Source organism: Calliphora vicina, chromosome 2 (assembly GCF_958450345.1).
Source record: "Calliphora vicina chromosome 2, idCalVici1.1, whole genome shotgun sequence".
Lineage (NCBI taxonomy): Eukaryota > Metazoa > Arthropoda > Insecta > Diptera > Calliphoridae > Calliphora > Calliphora vicina.
The window spans coordinates 59,313,995-59,330,696 of NC_088781.1; the positions used below are offsets into that span (position 1 = coordinate 59,313,995).

General features: G+C 30.8%; 2 protein-coding genes across 2 annotated transcripts; one reads left to right on the plus strand and one right to left on the minus strand.

Moving 5' to 3' along the window:
• Positions 1 to 991: 991 nt before the first annotated feature.
• LOC135950499 (zinc finger protein 182-like) lies at positions 992 to 16,630 on the plus strand. The gene is made up of 6 exons (XM_065500035.1): positions 992 to 1,160; positions 1,232 to 1,380; positions 1,455 to 1,974; positions 14,190 to 14,662; positions 16,210 to 16,308; positions 16,600 to 16,630. The coding sequence occupies exons 1-6, from the start codon at positions 1,026 to 1,028 to the stop codon at positions 16,628 to 16,630; spliced, it is 1,407 nt and encodes a 468-aa protein (XP_065356107.1). The 5' UTR covers positions 992 to 1,025.
• On the minus strand, positions 2,796 to 12,034 carry LOC135951671 (thiamine transporter 1). The gene is made up of 2 exons (XM_065501355.1): positions 11,154 to 12,034; positions 2,796 to 3,653 (listed from the first exon to the last, which is right to left on the minus strand). The coding sequence occupies exons 1-2, from the start codon at positions 11,824 to 11,826 to the stop codon at positions 2,935 to 2,937; spliced, it is 1,392 nt and encodes a 463-aa protein (XP_065357427.1). The 5' UTR covers positions 11,827 to 12,034; the 3' UTR covers positions 2,796 to 2,934.
• Positions 16,631 to 16,702: the final 72 nt, after the last annotated feature.

The following is a 16,702-nucleotide window of genomic DNA, read 5'->3' on the forward strand; positions in this document are numbered from 1 at the left end:
TCAATAATGAGTTTATTGAATTCTTCAGAATTTAAAATGTAATATATGCCAAAGTAAATTAATAAAGTAGCGACAGTACTACAACAAATACAACATTTACAAAAACCACAAGCAATTTTGTTTTTGGTTTAAGGTCTGAGCTGTCAAAGTTGCCTGTTGTTGTTTTTGCTTTTGGGCTTGTTGTATTTTTCGCCACAACAACCACAAGTGAATTGACAGTTCAGACCAAAGTAAAAAAAATAGTCAGCTGTTCTAATGAGTCTACTTTATTAATTTACTTTGATATATGCTATGTGTTTGATGACAGCCACTGCTGTCACCTTGTTAAATACGCCTTGTGACAGTTCATAGATAGAGAACATGATATTTTTTACTGGAAATTTTTTAGACTACGTTTTTTTTCAATTTTCAAATATATGGCGCGCACTCTTTTTTAAACTTTACGTTTTTTTTTCAATTTTCAAATATATGGCGCGCACTTGAATGTAAACAACATAAACACAACGTTTGGCACTTGGGTTATGAACATCTGATGATCATCTGGGCTGACGAGTACACCTTATATGAATTCGCCTAGATGCAGTTGGTCAAGGCGAATTTATACAAGGTGGAGTCAGTCAAACAGTTGATTACTTTTTTTTTGGTTCAAACAGATGTCAAAGTTTGTTTTCATATTTAAATATCTACATATTCTAAGCTTATTAACAAAATATTTATTTTTTACATAAATGAGTAAAGCCCTCAATATTCAATTATCTACACTATATTAAGTTTTAATACATATTTGTTTATTTTTTTTGACATTTGTTAAGACAAATTGTTTTTGAAGAATTGCCACCACCATGTATGAATTTACTATGCGTTGGTCTTCTTTAAATTAAATCGTTTTACAACACTATATAACTGTATCAAGGACATTCGTGTTTTTGTTTATATTTTAGTAACAACAGTAAAAAAAATTGTTTTAATTTGGGTAATAAGGAAATTGTTTTTAAAGTTTGATTTAGGAATTTAAGTTTGATATAATGGAAACATTACCATTGTCTGAATATCAAAAAATATGTAGAATTTGTTTAAAAAATGATATACTAGTCTCCGTTTACAGTCCGACATTTTTAATACGGCCAATAGAGATGTTGGAAAAATTGCAAATTCTAAAGGTATTTATTTAGTTGGAATATATAACAAACATATAACATGTGTTCTAAAAACAAACATTTTCATTTTAAAGTTGCCTTTAGACGACACTTTACCCGCCTTGCTATGTCAATCTTGTTTATATCGACTGTTGGATGCCTATAACTTGCAGCAATTGGCAGAAGCTTCAGAGAGGCGCTTAAGGGAGTATTTTGGCCTACCAACATCATCTACTAGTACAAGGTGAGATTAAAGTGAATTTATATCCTTTTATAGACAATAAATTTGCTGTGACAAATTCACTCTAATCTCTGTAGCAACCTAAATTGCAACGATGTGCAGCCGAATCCAGACTTGATAAAACCGGATACAGATTGTTCCTCCGTTTCCATATATGCCAACATCTGTGACATGTTTGATCGTCATGATGTGACAAATGATATGGTTGAAGTAGTTGGAACTGAAGATGTGGAGCTTTTAAATGATGTCGAAATTGATGTCAGCAGTCTGACAAGATCTGAAGCCGGAGACACCTCATTGAGCGATGTGTTTATGACCAAGACCAAATTATCATTTGGTTCCCAATTGTTGGCCAAAAATTTAGAGTCCTTAAAATTACAACAGCATCAAGATTTTCCAATTGCGCCATTTAGTCATGTTAAAGCAGACAAAAAACTTATAAATGTTAAAAAATCACGAAAAAAGTCTAAAAATCTTTTGAATAAATCTTTAAAAACTTCTGACAAGTGTATGGAATGTGGCAAGGTTTTCCATTACAAAGGTTATTTGGAGATACATAAACGTGTTCATACTGGAGAAAGGCCGTTTAAATGTCTGGTAAGTTTTATGCACATTTAGTTTTTCCTTTTAGATTTTATATTTGTCCAATTCACAATTCGTTGTTAATCAAAAATATTTTTCAAATAAAAATTTTTGAAAAAAAAACAAAAACAATTTTTGAAATAAAAAAAAAATAATCTCTTAACCATTCCGTCAATGAATTCATTATAAATTAATTCATATGTTTAATTCCTTTGTACTTCAAATGTATTGAATTCGTTCCTTTGAGAATTCATTCTATAGATTTAATTCCTTTTTGAATCTTTAAAATTTTCTTTAATTCAAATCCATACAAAATAGCTTTGAAAATATATTGAATAATTAAAATTTTCTTCAATTCAATTACTTGTTTTCAAATTATTTTTTAATTGATTGAAAGCAAAACAATAACAAAACAGAATGAATAAAATGTATTTTAATTAAAAATGAATTGAGATTTTAGTGAATTAAGTTAAATTAATTAATTTAAAGCTCTGAACGATACTATTGCTCAATTAGATGTATTTTGTAAATTTTTTTAATTGCTTTGTTTTTGTTTTAAACAAATTTAGTTTGAATTTTTTTTTCTTTTTCAATGGTACAACAATACAAACAAATTTGTGAATTAAACATATGACAAAACATCGGATGTAAAATACTTTTTCAATCGCAATAATCCAGAATGTTATCTGGAGCTTTATGAAATTTTGAGAAAAAAGAGGAATGAAACTTCAATAATATTAATTCAAAGATTATTCATAAACAATTTCTGAATTAATAAAGGGTTTAGTTAAAGAACAAAATTTGATAAATTTAAAAACTGTTTATGAATATGGAAGTTAAAGAAAAAACATGTTTTAATTAATTTATTCAAAAATTGTGTATATAAATCATTAAGTACAAAAAATAAACGTAAAGTCCCTGAAATTACAATAAATTATTTATAAACATTTGTTGTATGTATGGGTATGGCACAATTTATTCTGTTGAATTAATACTCATTTCATTTGATTTCCTACAACATTTAACAATTAGCCCTACAACTACTGCTAATGCATAGATAACAGCCAATGCTACAAAATAAGATCCATAAACAATATATTGGTTTCTGGGATCCAGGCCGAATCCCACTGACTCGGTGACTACAACCAAAGTTAGAATAGTCTGCAGTACCAGTGCTACTAATGTGTTTATGCCAAATATTAAACCAAAACTATCATCACTTAAATTTTGTGCCACTATGGCACTGGCTATTGTTATAACAAAAAAATAAAAGACACCAAATATAACATACATAACGTAGGCTACCCAAAGGAGATTCGTTACGGCTGATATTATGAGGAAAGCACCCATTAGTATGGAGCATATTGTTAAAATCCACATATGCCATTTTGTGTGTCGCACACCATTCATTAGACCAGCTGCCATTGCTGCTGCAGCTCCCAGAAGAGTTACAGTAGCCTCTACGCCGCCATTGTAAAAACTTTCATTATTTTCATCGATTTCTTTCCATAGGATTTGTGCATAGGAAATAACTTGTAGTTGGCCACATGTTGCTAAAGACCACCAAATACTCCATTTTAGAACAGTACGATTGGAATACGCACTGATAGTGTGCTGTAGTAGTAAACTGGAAGCATTTCTCCACGAAAACTTAGGCCTAACTATTGTAGTTGGTGTTTCGGTTGTAGAAGATGCTAAAAGTAAGAAATGAGAAAATATTTTATTAATTGAAAGGTACAACTACATATTTATATTAAAAAATATCGAGGGACTACATTCAATACATTCTATCTTAGAAAACACAGATTGTCAGGAGAATTCTTTAATCTCACAGAAAAAATTTGTTGGTGTTTTGTTACCCCCTCAAATTAAACCTTGTTTTTTTTTAAGACGTCTCCCAACATATTTTGGGTCTAGTGATAACCGTTCGTGAGCTGGACCATTTTCAAAAAAATTATTTTAGTTTTTGAAAATACAGATTTGAATTTTCTTCCATAACAACACTTCGGGTATCATTTGAAAGTGCTCTTCCAGCCACATACACTGAAATATTTGTCACATCCAAGCTTATCCTTAATATAGAGATATTTCATAATTTGTACGATTTTTCATGAATTTTATTATTTTGAAAGTATGTAAGTTGAAATATTTAAAAATTTACTTGATTGTTAATTTTATAATCAATATTCGTAATAGTTCGCGAATTATAGGATATTCAATCTGATAAACATCATGTTTCAAACATGGAAAATAATTTTGTACCATTTATTAAATTTTACCCATACCCTCATAATGTGTTGCATTTTTAACGATCACAATAGAACAAAATCATTACCATTTATGCAATTTTCTTTTATGTAGCTTCTAAATATTAAAAAACTATACTTTTTGCGTACATAGAGAGTGGTGCATTTCTAACCCTTTGATAAAATTGAGTGTGAAACATGTAGCATATATTCAGGGTTTTAGGGTAACATTATTAAAAAAGAACACTACAAAACTACATTTTTAGTATAAGTGCATCATTTATGTCAGAAAAGAAAACACCATGAGTCTTGGGAGGGTTGAAAGCTACCCTATTCGCACGACCTCATTCAGAGATTGTCAGAAGGTCCCGATTAAGGGAATCATTCATGTTTTGCCTCCTTGCCCGAAGCTCCGACAGGATTGGTGTGTAACTGTATGAATATGAATGGCAAATGTTGTTGTCATCTGCAAAAGAATAGAATAGGTCGTTTAGAAAAATAAGAAATACAGTAGGAGATTTGGCGTGACATTAGCCATCTCCAACATACAGGAAATAATCCGGCAAGGTATGAAGCTAACGTCGAAGAGCACTGCTTCAAGACCAGCTCTGGTATGTCATCTGGCCCAGGAGACTTATTTACGTTGAGATCCGATAAAACCATTTTTATAGCACGAGCTCGAACGAAAATATTTGACATAATCACTAATATTCGTTCGAGTTCGGGCTGTGGTTGATCACTTTCCGGCAAGTGAGAATTACTTGCGAATAATTCAGCTAAAATGTTAGCTTTATAAACCAGGTCTGTGAACTAGCATTATCCATTACTCTTTTAACGAATTACCAAAAGGTTTTACTACCCCGGGGAGCAGTAATAACTTATGTATGAAGGGGTTGCTCGTATAGAGTTTTTCGCGCCTTAGTACTTTGACGCATGAATGTACCGCCTTTTTGCCTAGCAAATCAGTTTCTGACTTGTTGTTATTGCGCCATTTTCTGAATGTGTCCTCTCTGGATCTGATTGCTGTTTTGCACGTCTGATTAATCCAAAGTATTTGTATAGTTCTAATCGTAGATTTCTTTGATGGAATGAAAGTCTTTATTCCCAACGTAATTACTTTCTCAACCATTTCGCCATGTCAAAATTGTCTAGGAAACCAAGTTTCCAATTAAAATGCTAAAAGAAATTGTTGATCTCAGCCTAATAAGCCTTTTCGTAGATAAAAATTTAACGTTTCGTAGCTGTTTGTGAAACATTGCGAAGTTCTGAGAGCGAAAAGGAGGCGGAAATGGTACAATGATCCGAATTACCGACAGGTGCAAGAACATCCACTTCATGCTTTTCAGGGTGTGAGGTGAGAAAAAGATCAAGAGTGTTATGTTGGCATTGGCGTAGAAAGATTTTTTGGATTTGTAGATTGTTCCGTTAAGAGATTCCTGTGCCCTAGAACATTAATCATGAGGTTTTTGGAACCCAAAAAGTCAAAAAATATTCCAATGCCAATCGTACAACGGAGCACATGTAATGTTTGGTTTTTACAAGCTAAAATAAAGGAGTAAAATCCGCATTGTTTATCCGACAGGCTAAACTTAGTTATTGTGGATTCGTGTTCACACATATCATTAGCGCAAACATTCTTATCATAGAGTCATTATGCATTAGTTCTGCTAGTTGCGAAAGAAGTTTCTCAGCTATGCGTAGAATAAAACCATGGTTACGTAGTACAATGCTTCAGGAACGATTTTCAAATTTACCAGTTTTTTTTTCAATTCAATTCTTTATTTATAAATTTATTTGTACAAAGGCGTATATATACATATATGTATACCTAATATATATATTAGAGTTAATTTCAAAAATTTGATTTGCGGGTATCATAATTTTTCTGAAGGTTTTTGCGTAAATAAAAATAATGCCGTCCTTTTTTTTGGAAAGTTTTCACTCCTTGTGGTGGTTCAACGCACCTAAACACGCGCATTTTGAGCACATTTTTCTATAGAGCAAAAACGGTTGAATATACTGCAAATATGATTTCAGCAATGGATTCTGCATTAAAAATTAATACAATTGATGATTTTTGAATTCCTAAAAATAGTTCCACTAACTCACAACAGGGGGCGCAAATCTCTTTAAAAAAATTAAAAAAAAGGATTTTTGATTTTTTAAAAATGCATGATGAAAAGACATTTTAAGCTTAGCAAAACGGTACCAATATTTCCTTTCTATGACAACCCGTTAAAAAGTTAAAAAGTTTAGATATAAATAAATCTTTTCAACTCAAAAATAGTATTTTGTCTAACTAATATAATAAGGAACAAATAACAGTTTAGATCAAGAGGTAAATTGAAAAAACCCATTTAAATATAAAAAAAATTATAAAAATATTTTATAAAATAAATTAGCAGTTTTAAATATTGAAAATGAAGTAGATATGTATGTTAGCAAACTGAATTTTTGTGATATTTTAGTTTTGTTTTAATAAAAAAAATGTTTATTTTTACTATTTGGGAAGGGCACCCCAGAATATGTATAATCATGTTAGTTTTTAAAAATATTTCAGATATTATCTTTTTTAAATCATTCATTTTCAACTGTTGTTTTGGTCAATGGATCTGTAGATTCATCGTCACACTGTTTCAAAAGCCATTCAACAGTATAAGGAAGACTTGAACATTGAAAGAAAAAATTAAAAAAAGGTCTAACATATATTGGTAAGGCTAAAGAGATCGAATAGCATTTAACTTACCAACAACACTGCTCGTAAAGTTAAATGCTCTTAGGGCCATTATTACAACTTGCCTTTATAGTTAAAGATAACTTTAAACAATAGAAAAAGGTGCCTTTAAAGTTAACTTTAACTATAACGGCAAGTTGTAATAATGGCCCTTAGACTTATAAAGTTCAAAAAGTTGCAGATAGCAATGCGATAATGAATTTAGAAGCAAAAGAACGATCGAAAAAATGAGGTTAAATTTAATAACCCCCTGTAGCAATGCGCTAATGAATTTAGAAGCAAAAAAACGATCGAAAAAATTTATAACCCCCTGTCTATACCTGTTTGCTTAGACAAATTTGTCTTGACAACAAACGTCATTAATTTTTTTTTTTAGAATTTTAAATTTGGTTGGCGGAGTTGAAAAACTCTCAAATTGCCAGGTTATCCCACGTTGATTTTAGTTCCCAGTCGACCTATATCTTCATATAGGAAGCTGGAACTTTAAATCATTTATTAAAAAGTTAGGTTATGAAAACCAAAAACGATTGCATGTGGACAATGCAAACTTCGAGAAACTGTAACGCGGTACAGTTAGACGACGCCAAACATTATCCAATGCGAGAGTGAGCCGCAAAACTGATTGCCCTTAAGCGATAATGACAATGACGCGCGAGCTCTTTCTCCACCCAGAGCTGAATTACGACTGAACGTCATTAATTGTTATGATAAATATTTGTCAAGTATAGACAGGGGGTAAAAAACAAGTAGAGAGCTGTGCCGATTTTTATTTTTATATTCACCAAATTATACTCCAAAATACAAATTTTAAATATTTTTAGGTAAACAAAATTTATGTTTTTTTCATGTTTTGGAAAAATAAATTTTTCGAATTATTTAAATTTTTTTTTTTAAATTTTAAAAAAAAGTTTTTGGTTTTTGGTGAAAAAAAAATTCGTGTAAAAAAAATATTTTTTCCGATTTTTACCCATTGTCGTTGCAAAGGTCTTTGAAATATTTATCATTAGATATCCTATATTAATGACTTAGAGCCAGTTTTTGACTTCGTATTTAAATATGAATTATATTTAAGTTCTATTTAAATACGAAAATGAGTTTCTCAGTGCTTTTTTAAATGATACTTAAATGGTCAACGTTGGCCATTTAAATTCTATTTAAGTTTCATAAACTACCATATGTTTTTGACAGCTGACTTTTGTTGTTTGTTTTTTGTTTCACTCTATTGTAGTGAAAAAAAAACCAAACAAGAGCGTCTTGCTAAAAACAGCGTCTTGCTAAAACTACAATTCCGATGCGGGGCAATTGGAGCTTCTTTTGTGCATTTTCCTACCAATAATTTTATTGTTTAATAAACTTTTATTTCTTTTTGGGCAAAATTTATCAATTTTTGTTTTTGAATTTTTGATATTTAGTAGTGCTACCATACTTTTATCTTATTTAAATAAGACAAATTATGTAGCACTGAAAAACTCAACCTGTATTTAAATACAACTTAATTTTAAGTAAAAATTAACTAAATACGTATTTAAATAACAAGTCAAAAACTGGGCATTAGTAATCCAGATATACATAGGTCAGAAATAGGTCAAAAATCGAGGTTGTCCTGGTTTTTTCCTCATATCTCAGCCATTCGTGGACCGATTTTGCTGATTTTAAATAGGAAACTTCTCGAAAGCATGGCTGACAGAATTATTGAAGATTTGGATCCCGAAGATATCTGGGGTCTTCAGAAAATGGATTTGAACAGACAGACAGACGGGCATGGCTTAATCGACTCCTCTATCTATAAGGATCCAGAATATATAGTGGGTGACAAAACAATGGAAACTTTTCCAAATATTCCATATGTAGCCCAAAATTTAAAATATTTTTTTGAAATAAAATTTTTTTTTTTAATATTTTACTTGTATAGTTTTTTTTATATAAATTAACTGAAAAACAAACAACATAATTAATTATATTCTAAAAAAAGGGAACAAAGTTAAAAATATTCACTATTTCGCTACTGACAAAACAATGGAAACTTTTAAACTTCTGCAAGAAAGAATTGTAAAACGAAAATAATATTTAGAAGAACGATGTAAAAAGCATCCTGTTTACAGTTATTTTATTTTTAAATTCTGGTAATTTTTCACAATTTCTTTTTCTAAGTTTTTCGCGTAATTGCTTTTTTTCAAAGTTAACGAAAATGGCTAAAGTTGAGATTTATGAAGGCTTAAAAAATAAAATAATTAACGATTTTAAAGCTGGTTTAAAACAAAAAAGTATCTGTGACAAATATTCAATAAATAAATCAGCAGTTTCAAAAATTATAAAGAAATTTCGTGATAGCGAGAGAGTTCAAGAACTTCCCAAAAATAACTCCTCGAGAGGTTGTTAATAGCCTAAAATTAGAAATAAGTACCCGAACAGTTAGGTAAGGTTAGGAAGGGGTGTACACTATGTGCACTTCCACTCGGAGACCTTGAGGTCCATTGTGATTCCCTTCAAAAGATAAAGACAGTGAGAATATATTAAGAATGCACAGTTAGTCGCAGGGCAAATGGGGCTGGTCTTGGTTGCTATCGTCCTGTGAAAAAACCACTCATTTCTAAAAAGAACCGTTCTGCTCGTCTACAATTTGCCAGGGATCATTTAAACAGGTCGATACAGAAATGCAATACTGTCCTGTTTTCCGACGAATCCAAATACAATTTAAGAGGCAGTGATTGGAGAACATTTGTAAGACTACCAAAGGGAAACATATTAGCTCCAAAGTACACAAATAAGACTGTAAAGTTTGGCGGTGGCAATATTATGGTATGCGGATGTTTTTCAGGGCAAGGTATGGGCCCAATTCATATTATAAAAGATACCATGACTGGTATAGGATACAGATCCATATTAAACGATGTTATGTATCCATACGCTGAGGAAAACATGCCCCTAGTTTGGAGATTCCAACACGACAACGACCCGAAACACACCTCTAGGGTTGTAACCGAGTGGTTACAATCCAACGAGGTACGTGTTTTGAAGTGGCCTGCCCAATCGCCAGATCTCAATCCCATAGAAAATCTATGGGAAATTGTAGATCGTAAAATAAGGACCCAAAATTACACCAGGAAGGAAGATTTATCGGAGGCGGTTATAAGGGAATGGCAAAATATTTCAAGAGAGACCATTGACTCTTTAATTGGTTCAATGCATCGTCGATGTGTAGCAGTTATAAAAAATAAGGGATACCCAACAAAATATTGAATTATTGCAAAGTTTAGACCATATTTGTTAAAATAATACCTAAGTTTCCATTGTTTGCCGTAATAAAGAAATCTTTTAATTTTGTTTTCTCATCTTTAGAATTTAATTAATTATGTCCTTTTTTAAGTTAATTAAGTTAATAAAAGTATACAAATAAAATACTACAAAAATGTTAAAATTTTTTAAAATTTTTTTTCAGATTTTAGGCCACTAATGAAATATTTGGAAAAGTTTCCATTGTTTTGTCAACCACTGAATATGCTTTATATTTTTTAATTTTATTTTTTAAAAAATTATTTAAGATTTTAGGCCACTAATGAAATATTTGGAAAAGTTTCCATTGTTTTGTCAACCACTGAATATGCTTTATAGTTATGGTCGGAAAATTATATCGTGGAAATTACAAACGGAATGACAAACTTATATATACCCTGAAGGGTATGGGTATAACAAGCGTTCAGAAACGTAAGCAATATGTATGATGAATCCCAAAAGGTTTTAAACTTGGATATTTTCCATACAAAATTTGTTTGTCGTTGCGTTGCCTGCCAGACCAATCTTTAATGCGAGGATTTCCGGAAAAGTGGATCAATTTATAAATATCGAGTAATATGGCAATATTTTAATGTTTAACGAATTTTTACAATATTTGTATAAATTTACGTGTTTTTGATTGAACGGTATATAAGTTTTATTTAACTTAATACAAGTATACATTTTTTTTGGCTCACTCTTTAGTATCTTTTATGATATAAATTGGACCCATTTCAACTTTATTACTATTTTTTTGCTTCAATCCAGCACTAAAATGGTTAATTAGTTAGGTTTTTAAATTTTCTCAAATCTTGGAACTAGCCAAGGAAACAAATGTTTTCAGTGTTTCCAAAAAAATCGGAAAGTTCGGCAAAAAACAAACTAGAAAGATCCAATAAATAAGACATTCCTTATTTTCATATTTTATATGTATAACTCACCTTTTCTTTCTAATGCTAATTCGGAGTTGCCATTTTCCAAAGGCAAGGATGGCGGAACATTATCAACTCTACCTTCTGCAAGATTGTCTTCAGCTTTATAGAAATAAATGCTTTGCTGAACGGGCGGCAATGCAAGTGCAATCATCAATGAAACGATTTGTGAAGCAAATGATATATAATGCAAACCACGATAATCTAAGCTCTCCGTTGACACCAAGACCTGAGCAAAAACACCACCCAAAAATTTGCCACACAATATTGCCGAACGTGTATGACCCGAAACAATTTGATAACGTGATTTTTCCACCTTGGCATAGATATACGTGTAGTAGGCTACCTCACTAGCCATAAAAGTACCATAGAATATTTGACCAATGATTAGCTCCCATACCGTATGAGTCCACAACAAAATTGCAAAGAGTACTATGCCAGCACAAGCCGATAGTATAATGATGGGTTTATAACGTAGTATATCGGTAACCAAAAATACTAAAATCAATTGAACCAGCACCGAATATGTGCCAAAAGGATATATTTCTCGATTTAGCTCTTCACTTGTAATATTACGATCCGGTCCGGTTAAATATTCGACAACAAATGGTTCGGAAGGACGCATTTCGCGAAAGAAACCAAAAGTACACAGCAAAAGGGATATGCGTAACCATGTTTGCATGTCTATATTTATTTTAAAATTTTCAAATCTCTACAATTCGTTGGCTATAAATATTTTGTATGTTTTATTTGGTTTTTGTATCAGTTTTGTTTATGGTTATTGTTTTGCTTTTATTCCCTTTTCACGTATGTTGTTGTTATTGCTTCTTTTGGAATATCAACGTAACTTGTCTCACTTTGCGACGCGATCGGTCGTTGTACAACATGTGTGCTGACACTGTCAACTAAAAATGGTTTATTGTATTTTTACTAAAAAAAAAGAAATACAACTGCTTTTATCGCCACAATTATATTTTAGTTGAGCAATATGGGCTTAAGTGGTAGTAGTCGTATTTTGTGCTCGTAATTATCTTTATAAATCAAACCATATCGAACTCAATTCTCCCATTCATCCATCTATCAGACATGAGACTGAGAAACCAAAAAAAAAAAACATTTGCTAAAATTTAACTGATACGTTCAATATTTGGGGTTTTTATTTTGGGTTGCTTTTGTACTACTTGTTCGTTTGCTCATTTTCAATTTCGAATGTTTTGACAAGTGTTTATTGACCAGATGTTTAATTTCTCTAGATATTTATTAAAAACTCTTTAACGTTGTTGTGTTATTTTTGTATTCGTTTATAAAATAAAAATAATACAAATAAACTTTGTCTCAGTGTCTGTCAGTGGTTTAATTCTCATATGTTCTACATCTATTTTAGTTTTATCGCTCTTGAGATCATTATACCTAGTAGATACGTATTTGATTTTTATCAATTGACTACTTGCGAGTACAACAATTAATTAGATGACTGTTAACATTTTTGTTAAACGATTTATTTGTATATTAACCCTTTACTAATGGAGTATGGCGTTTGTACAATAATAACAAAATATCAGAATAAAAAAAAGAAAATACAACTGTAATCAGTAAAAACTAGTAATATTTAGGGCTTAATTTTTTAAAACAAAATAACTAAAGCTAGACAAAATTTGTATTGCAAATATTCAAGTTTCAAACCTTTCCCCATAAAACGTTTCGTTTTATAAATGGATTTATTACCAATTTGGCAACAGAAAATGATAGTTGCCATCTGTAATATCATTTTGGAAACCGACAATGCTACTTTAGTTCGGTTGCCATCTATATGCAACAAAATATTCGACATACAATTGCTTATGTTACCGAAAATTAAAGAAAATCTTCACTAATGGGTTAATATAGACAAGTAAGAGTGAAACATATATTCGGCTGAGCCGTATTTTATATACCCTTCATCTTAGTATACTTTAAAAACAAAAACTTTTCAATAATTCTGATTTTCTGTTACTAGATCGAAATCATCTATGGATATAATCGAATCATTCGATTGACAACGAATGTGTTTCATATGTGCGGAAATGAATTAATAATAATAAGTTTAGGACCAAAACTCATAAAGAAATTCCCGAAATTTTAACGGAGTGGCTAAAATCCAAGGAGGTACGTGTTTTGAATTGACATGCCCAATCGCCAGATCTCAATCCCACAAAACCTATGGGAAATTTTAGATCTCTAAAAACGGTATTGAAATTATAGCACGAATGGAGCTTTATCAGAAGCGTTAATAATGCAATTAATTGATTATTTAATTGGTCCAATGCATCGTCACTGTCAAACAGTCATATAAAACAAGGGCCAGACAATTTTTATAAAAATCAATCCTAAGTTTCCATTGTTAATAAATGTTTGAAATTTTCGTTGGAATATTTTTTTATGATTTTCATACGCAAATTAGACTGCATTTTTTTAACAAGATGAAATGATTTAATTTTAATAGATGTATAAATATGTTTAATGATATTTTTACGTTTCAGATAGTCTTGATTCATGTTGAAAGATATGTGTACATATGGCTAGCAAATAAAAGTATTTATATTAAAAACACTGAAAAATACATACAAATTACTTTGTATTTTTTTTTCAATTTTAACCTATTAATGGAATATTTGGAAAAGTTTTCATTGTATTGTCAATTGTATATACATATTTCCATAAATCGAGGTAGTCGTGGATTTTTAATCTCTGCCATATGCATATATACCAAAAGTATGATATAAAAAATGTTGAAAAGCATTGCTTTATAGAATCGCTAATGAACTGTAGAAATACAAACGGAATGACAAACTTATATGTATATACACTCATGGTAAAGGGTATAAAAACTTGTCGTATCATATTCATGAATGAACTTCAATTAATTTAACACAATTCTTTAAATATTCATTATAGTCAGCAATAAATTAATTTTGGGAAATATTTTGTACAAATTGTTTTTTATTGTGTTTACATTTTTTACATAATCACTCAATTATTTTGTAATTTTTCTCTTTTAACTTTTAGATATGTTCTCGCGATTTTATTACATCCAATAAACTTTTATTACATCAACGTACACATAACCGCAGCAACGACAACAGTAACAACTATATTAACAACTCATTAACAATATCATCGACGTCATCGTCGACAGCCTTATCATTAAATGCCAGTAAACGTTTTCAGTGTGAAATTTGTTCGGCATTTTTTACAACATCAAGCAATTTAAAATCACACAAATTCACACATACCGATCAAAGGGAATATCAATGTAAACATTGTCTAATGGCATTCAAATCTCCAAGAGATTTAAAACGTCACGAGCCGTCACATAAAACAATTAAAGATATTCAGTGTACGAGCTGTGAGAAATCATTTACGAAACGTGCATCACTTAATGCTCATATGATTACAGTACATCGTCGAATACGTAAACATAAATGTACAGATTGTGATAAGATTTTTGGCAAAAGATCAAATCTAATTGATCACATGAGGTGAGTATGCAGGAATATTTATATGTATAGTGTTTTAAAATTATTTTTTTTTTTGTTTAAGAATATATTCTTATACTTATAAGTACTACATACATTAAGCAAATTGAGTTACTGCTATACCCTTCACCATATAAGTTTGTTATTTCGTTTCTAATATCGCATAATATTTTGTTGGACATATTTTGATGTGCACTTCCACTCGGAGGCCATAACGTCCATAAAGAAGAAAATAATGACAATAATATTAGTTTAAATTTGTTTATATACATTCTGATTTGAAAAAGTTCTTTTCGAAACGAATTAAGCATTTTTACTAAATTTAACAGTCGGTTACAATAACAAAACACTTGTTAAATTTTCGATCGGCTTACTTATTCTTGTTCTATAAACAGGCTGCTTAAATATTACCCTGGATTGGAAAAAGTTCGGGATATTAGGACCACTAGTCTTCGCACATCCTACAATAGTCCGTATTGCCGTTGACCCATCAATTTGTCCTAGCCCTAACTAGGTAGTGTCCTGTAATCATAATAACATTGCTCTAACACTACTCTTGTCCAGGTCCAAAATCAGTCTGGCACCTGATGTATTCTGTCTAGGTCACAGTGTCCTAGAGATCCAAGTTCAATCTGCTCCTCCACGATAGCTGAGTGTTGGTTTCACCAATACCGCACTCAGCATTACGAATAATCCTGAGCCCTGGGCGGTTACTGCTTAACTCAATCCGAAAACGAAAATGTTCGAAAATATATGCTAAGTACATTGTAATTCGAAAATATTTCCTTTCGAATCGAATTAGGTTTTAACCCCCCTGTATTGCAAACTCTTCCGCTATCTCGTTACCTTAAATATCGCAGTGACCTGACCAAAGCAATCGTTCATCGAAATGACTTAATTTTTTTTTCTAAAATAACATATGGGAATTTCCAAAGTTACGAGTGTGACATTCTTCCGCAGTTGAAGTGAAGAAAAAATCTAAATAAAAAAATTTATTTAAATTTTTCGATAGCATATTTGTAGCACTATAGTTTGTGCAAATTATAGGTTTTGTCATTTTGTTGTTTCCAATATATTTGCAATAAACATGGTATCCCGAACGTGACGACAAATATAACTGCTTTTGACTACCTCTAGAAAAAATGCAAAAAATTGCGAATTGGAACATAATTGTCATTATGTTGATTAGTGCCAGTACACTTACGATTTAGAGCGTGACACGCTTTGAAAATCATAATAAAATGTTTAGGGTAAATGCACTAACTTATTTTTTAGTTAAAATCATTAAATATTGATTAGAATTATTTATTAGAACGATCTCGGAGTACAGATAACAAACGATAATTTAGGTACCGGAACGCGACATTGGAACATCAGTAAAATCAAATCGACGTTTACATTTTTTTATAATAATTTTTATAGATAATATACAAATTTAAATATTTTCGGTCACGGTGGACCTTTCTGTGGAAATGTCCATATAAGAATTACAACAGCCGAACATAGAACTCTACTTAATTTTTGTTTGTTTAATATCTTGATTCGCGCAGAATTCACAGTGGAGAGAAACCATTTGAATGTCCATCTTGTTCATGGAAATTTGCACAATCTTCAGCGTTAAAGAGACATATGAAAAAGCATGCGAAAAGGTTTGTAATACACTATTTGCAATTATATTTAAGAAAACTTGGAAATTTCCAATTCAATTTCAGAAATTTAAAATTTTATACATTTCATAAAAGTTTATTATAATTGTGCCGATATAATCTCAATTACCGTTACAGCTAAATTGCCGTTACCGATAATAATCCAAATTAGCATTACCTTTTTACCGTTTTGAAAGGTTGCCAACCTTGGATATAAATTTCTGAAATACAATTGGAAATGGTGTATAAATATTTTACTATAATTTATTTCTAAAATGCATCTTTAACTTTCAGCTCTCTAACTGGTCAAGAAGAAAATTCTTGAGAATAATGCCATTGTGAAATCAAAATCTAATGTTGGTAAAAACTGTTGGTTAACGTTTCTTTTTAATGAAAG

Coding starts and splice junctions, on each gene's coding strand:
- LOC135950499 (XM_065500035.1), top strand. CDS start 1,026: ATGGAAACATTACCATTGTCTGAATATCAAAAAATATGTAGAATTTGT. Junction 1,975..14,189: donor AAAGGCCGTTTAAATGTCTG/GTAAGTTTTATG, acceptor TTTAACTTTTAG/ATATGTTCTCGCGATTTTAT. Junction 14,663..16,209: donor AATCTAATTGATCACATGAG/GTGAGTATGCAG, acceptor TGATTCGCGCAG/AATTCACAGTGGAGAGAAAC.
- LOC135951671 (XM_065501355.1), bottom strand. CDS start 11,826: ATGCAAACATGGTTACGCATATCCCTTTTGCTGTGTACTTTTGGTTTC. Junction 3,654..11,153: donor ATTAGCATTAGAAAGAAAAG/GTGAGTTATACA, acceptor TCTTACTTTTAG/CATCTTCTACAACCGAAACA.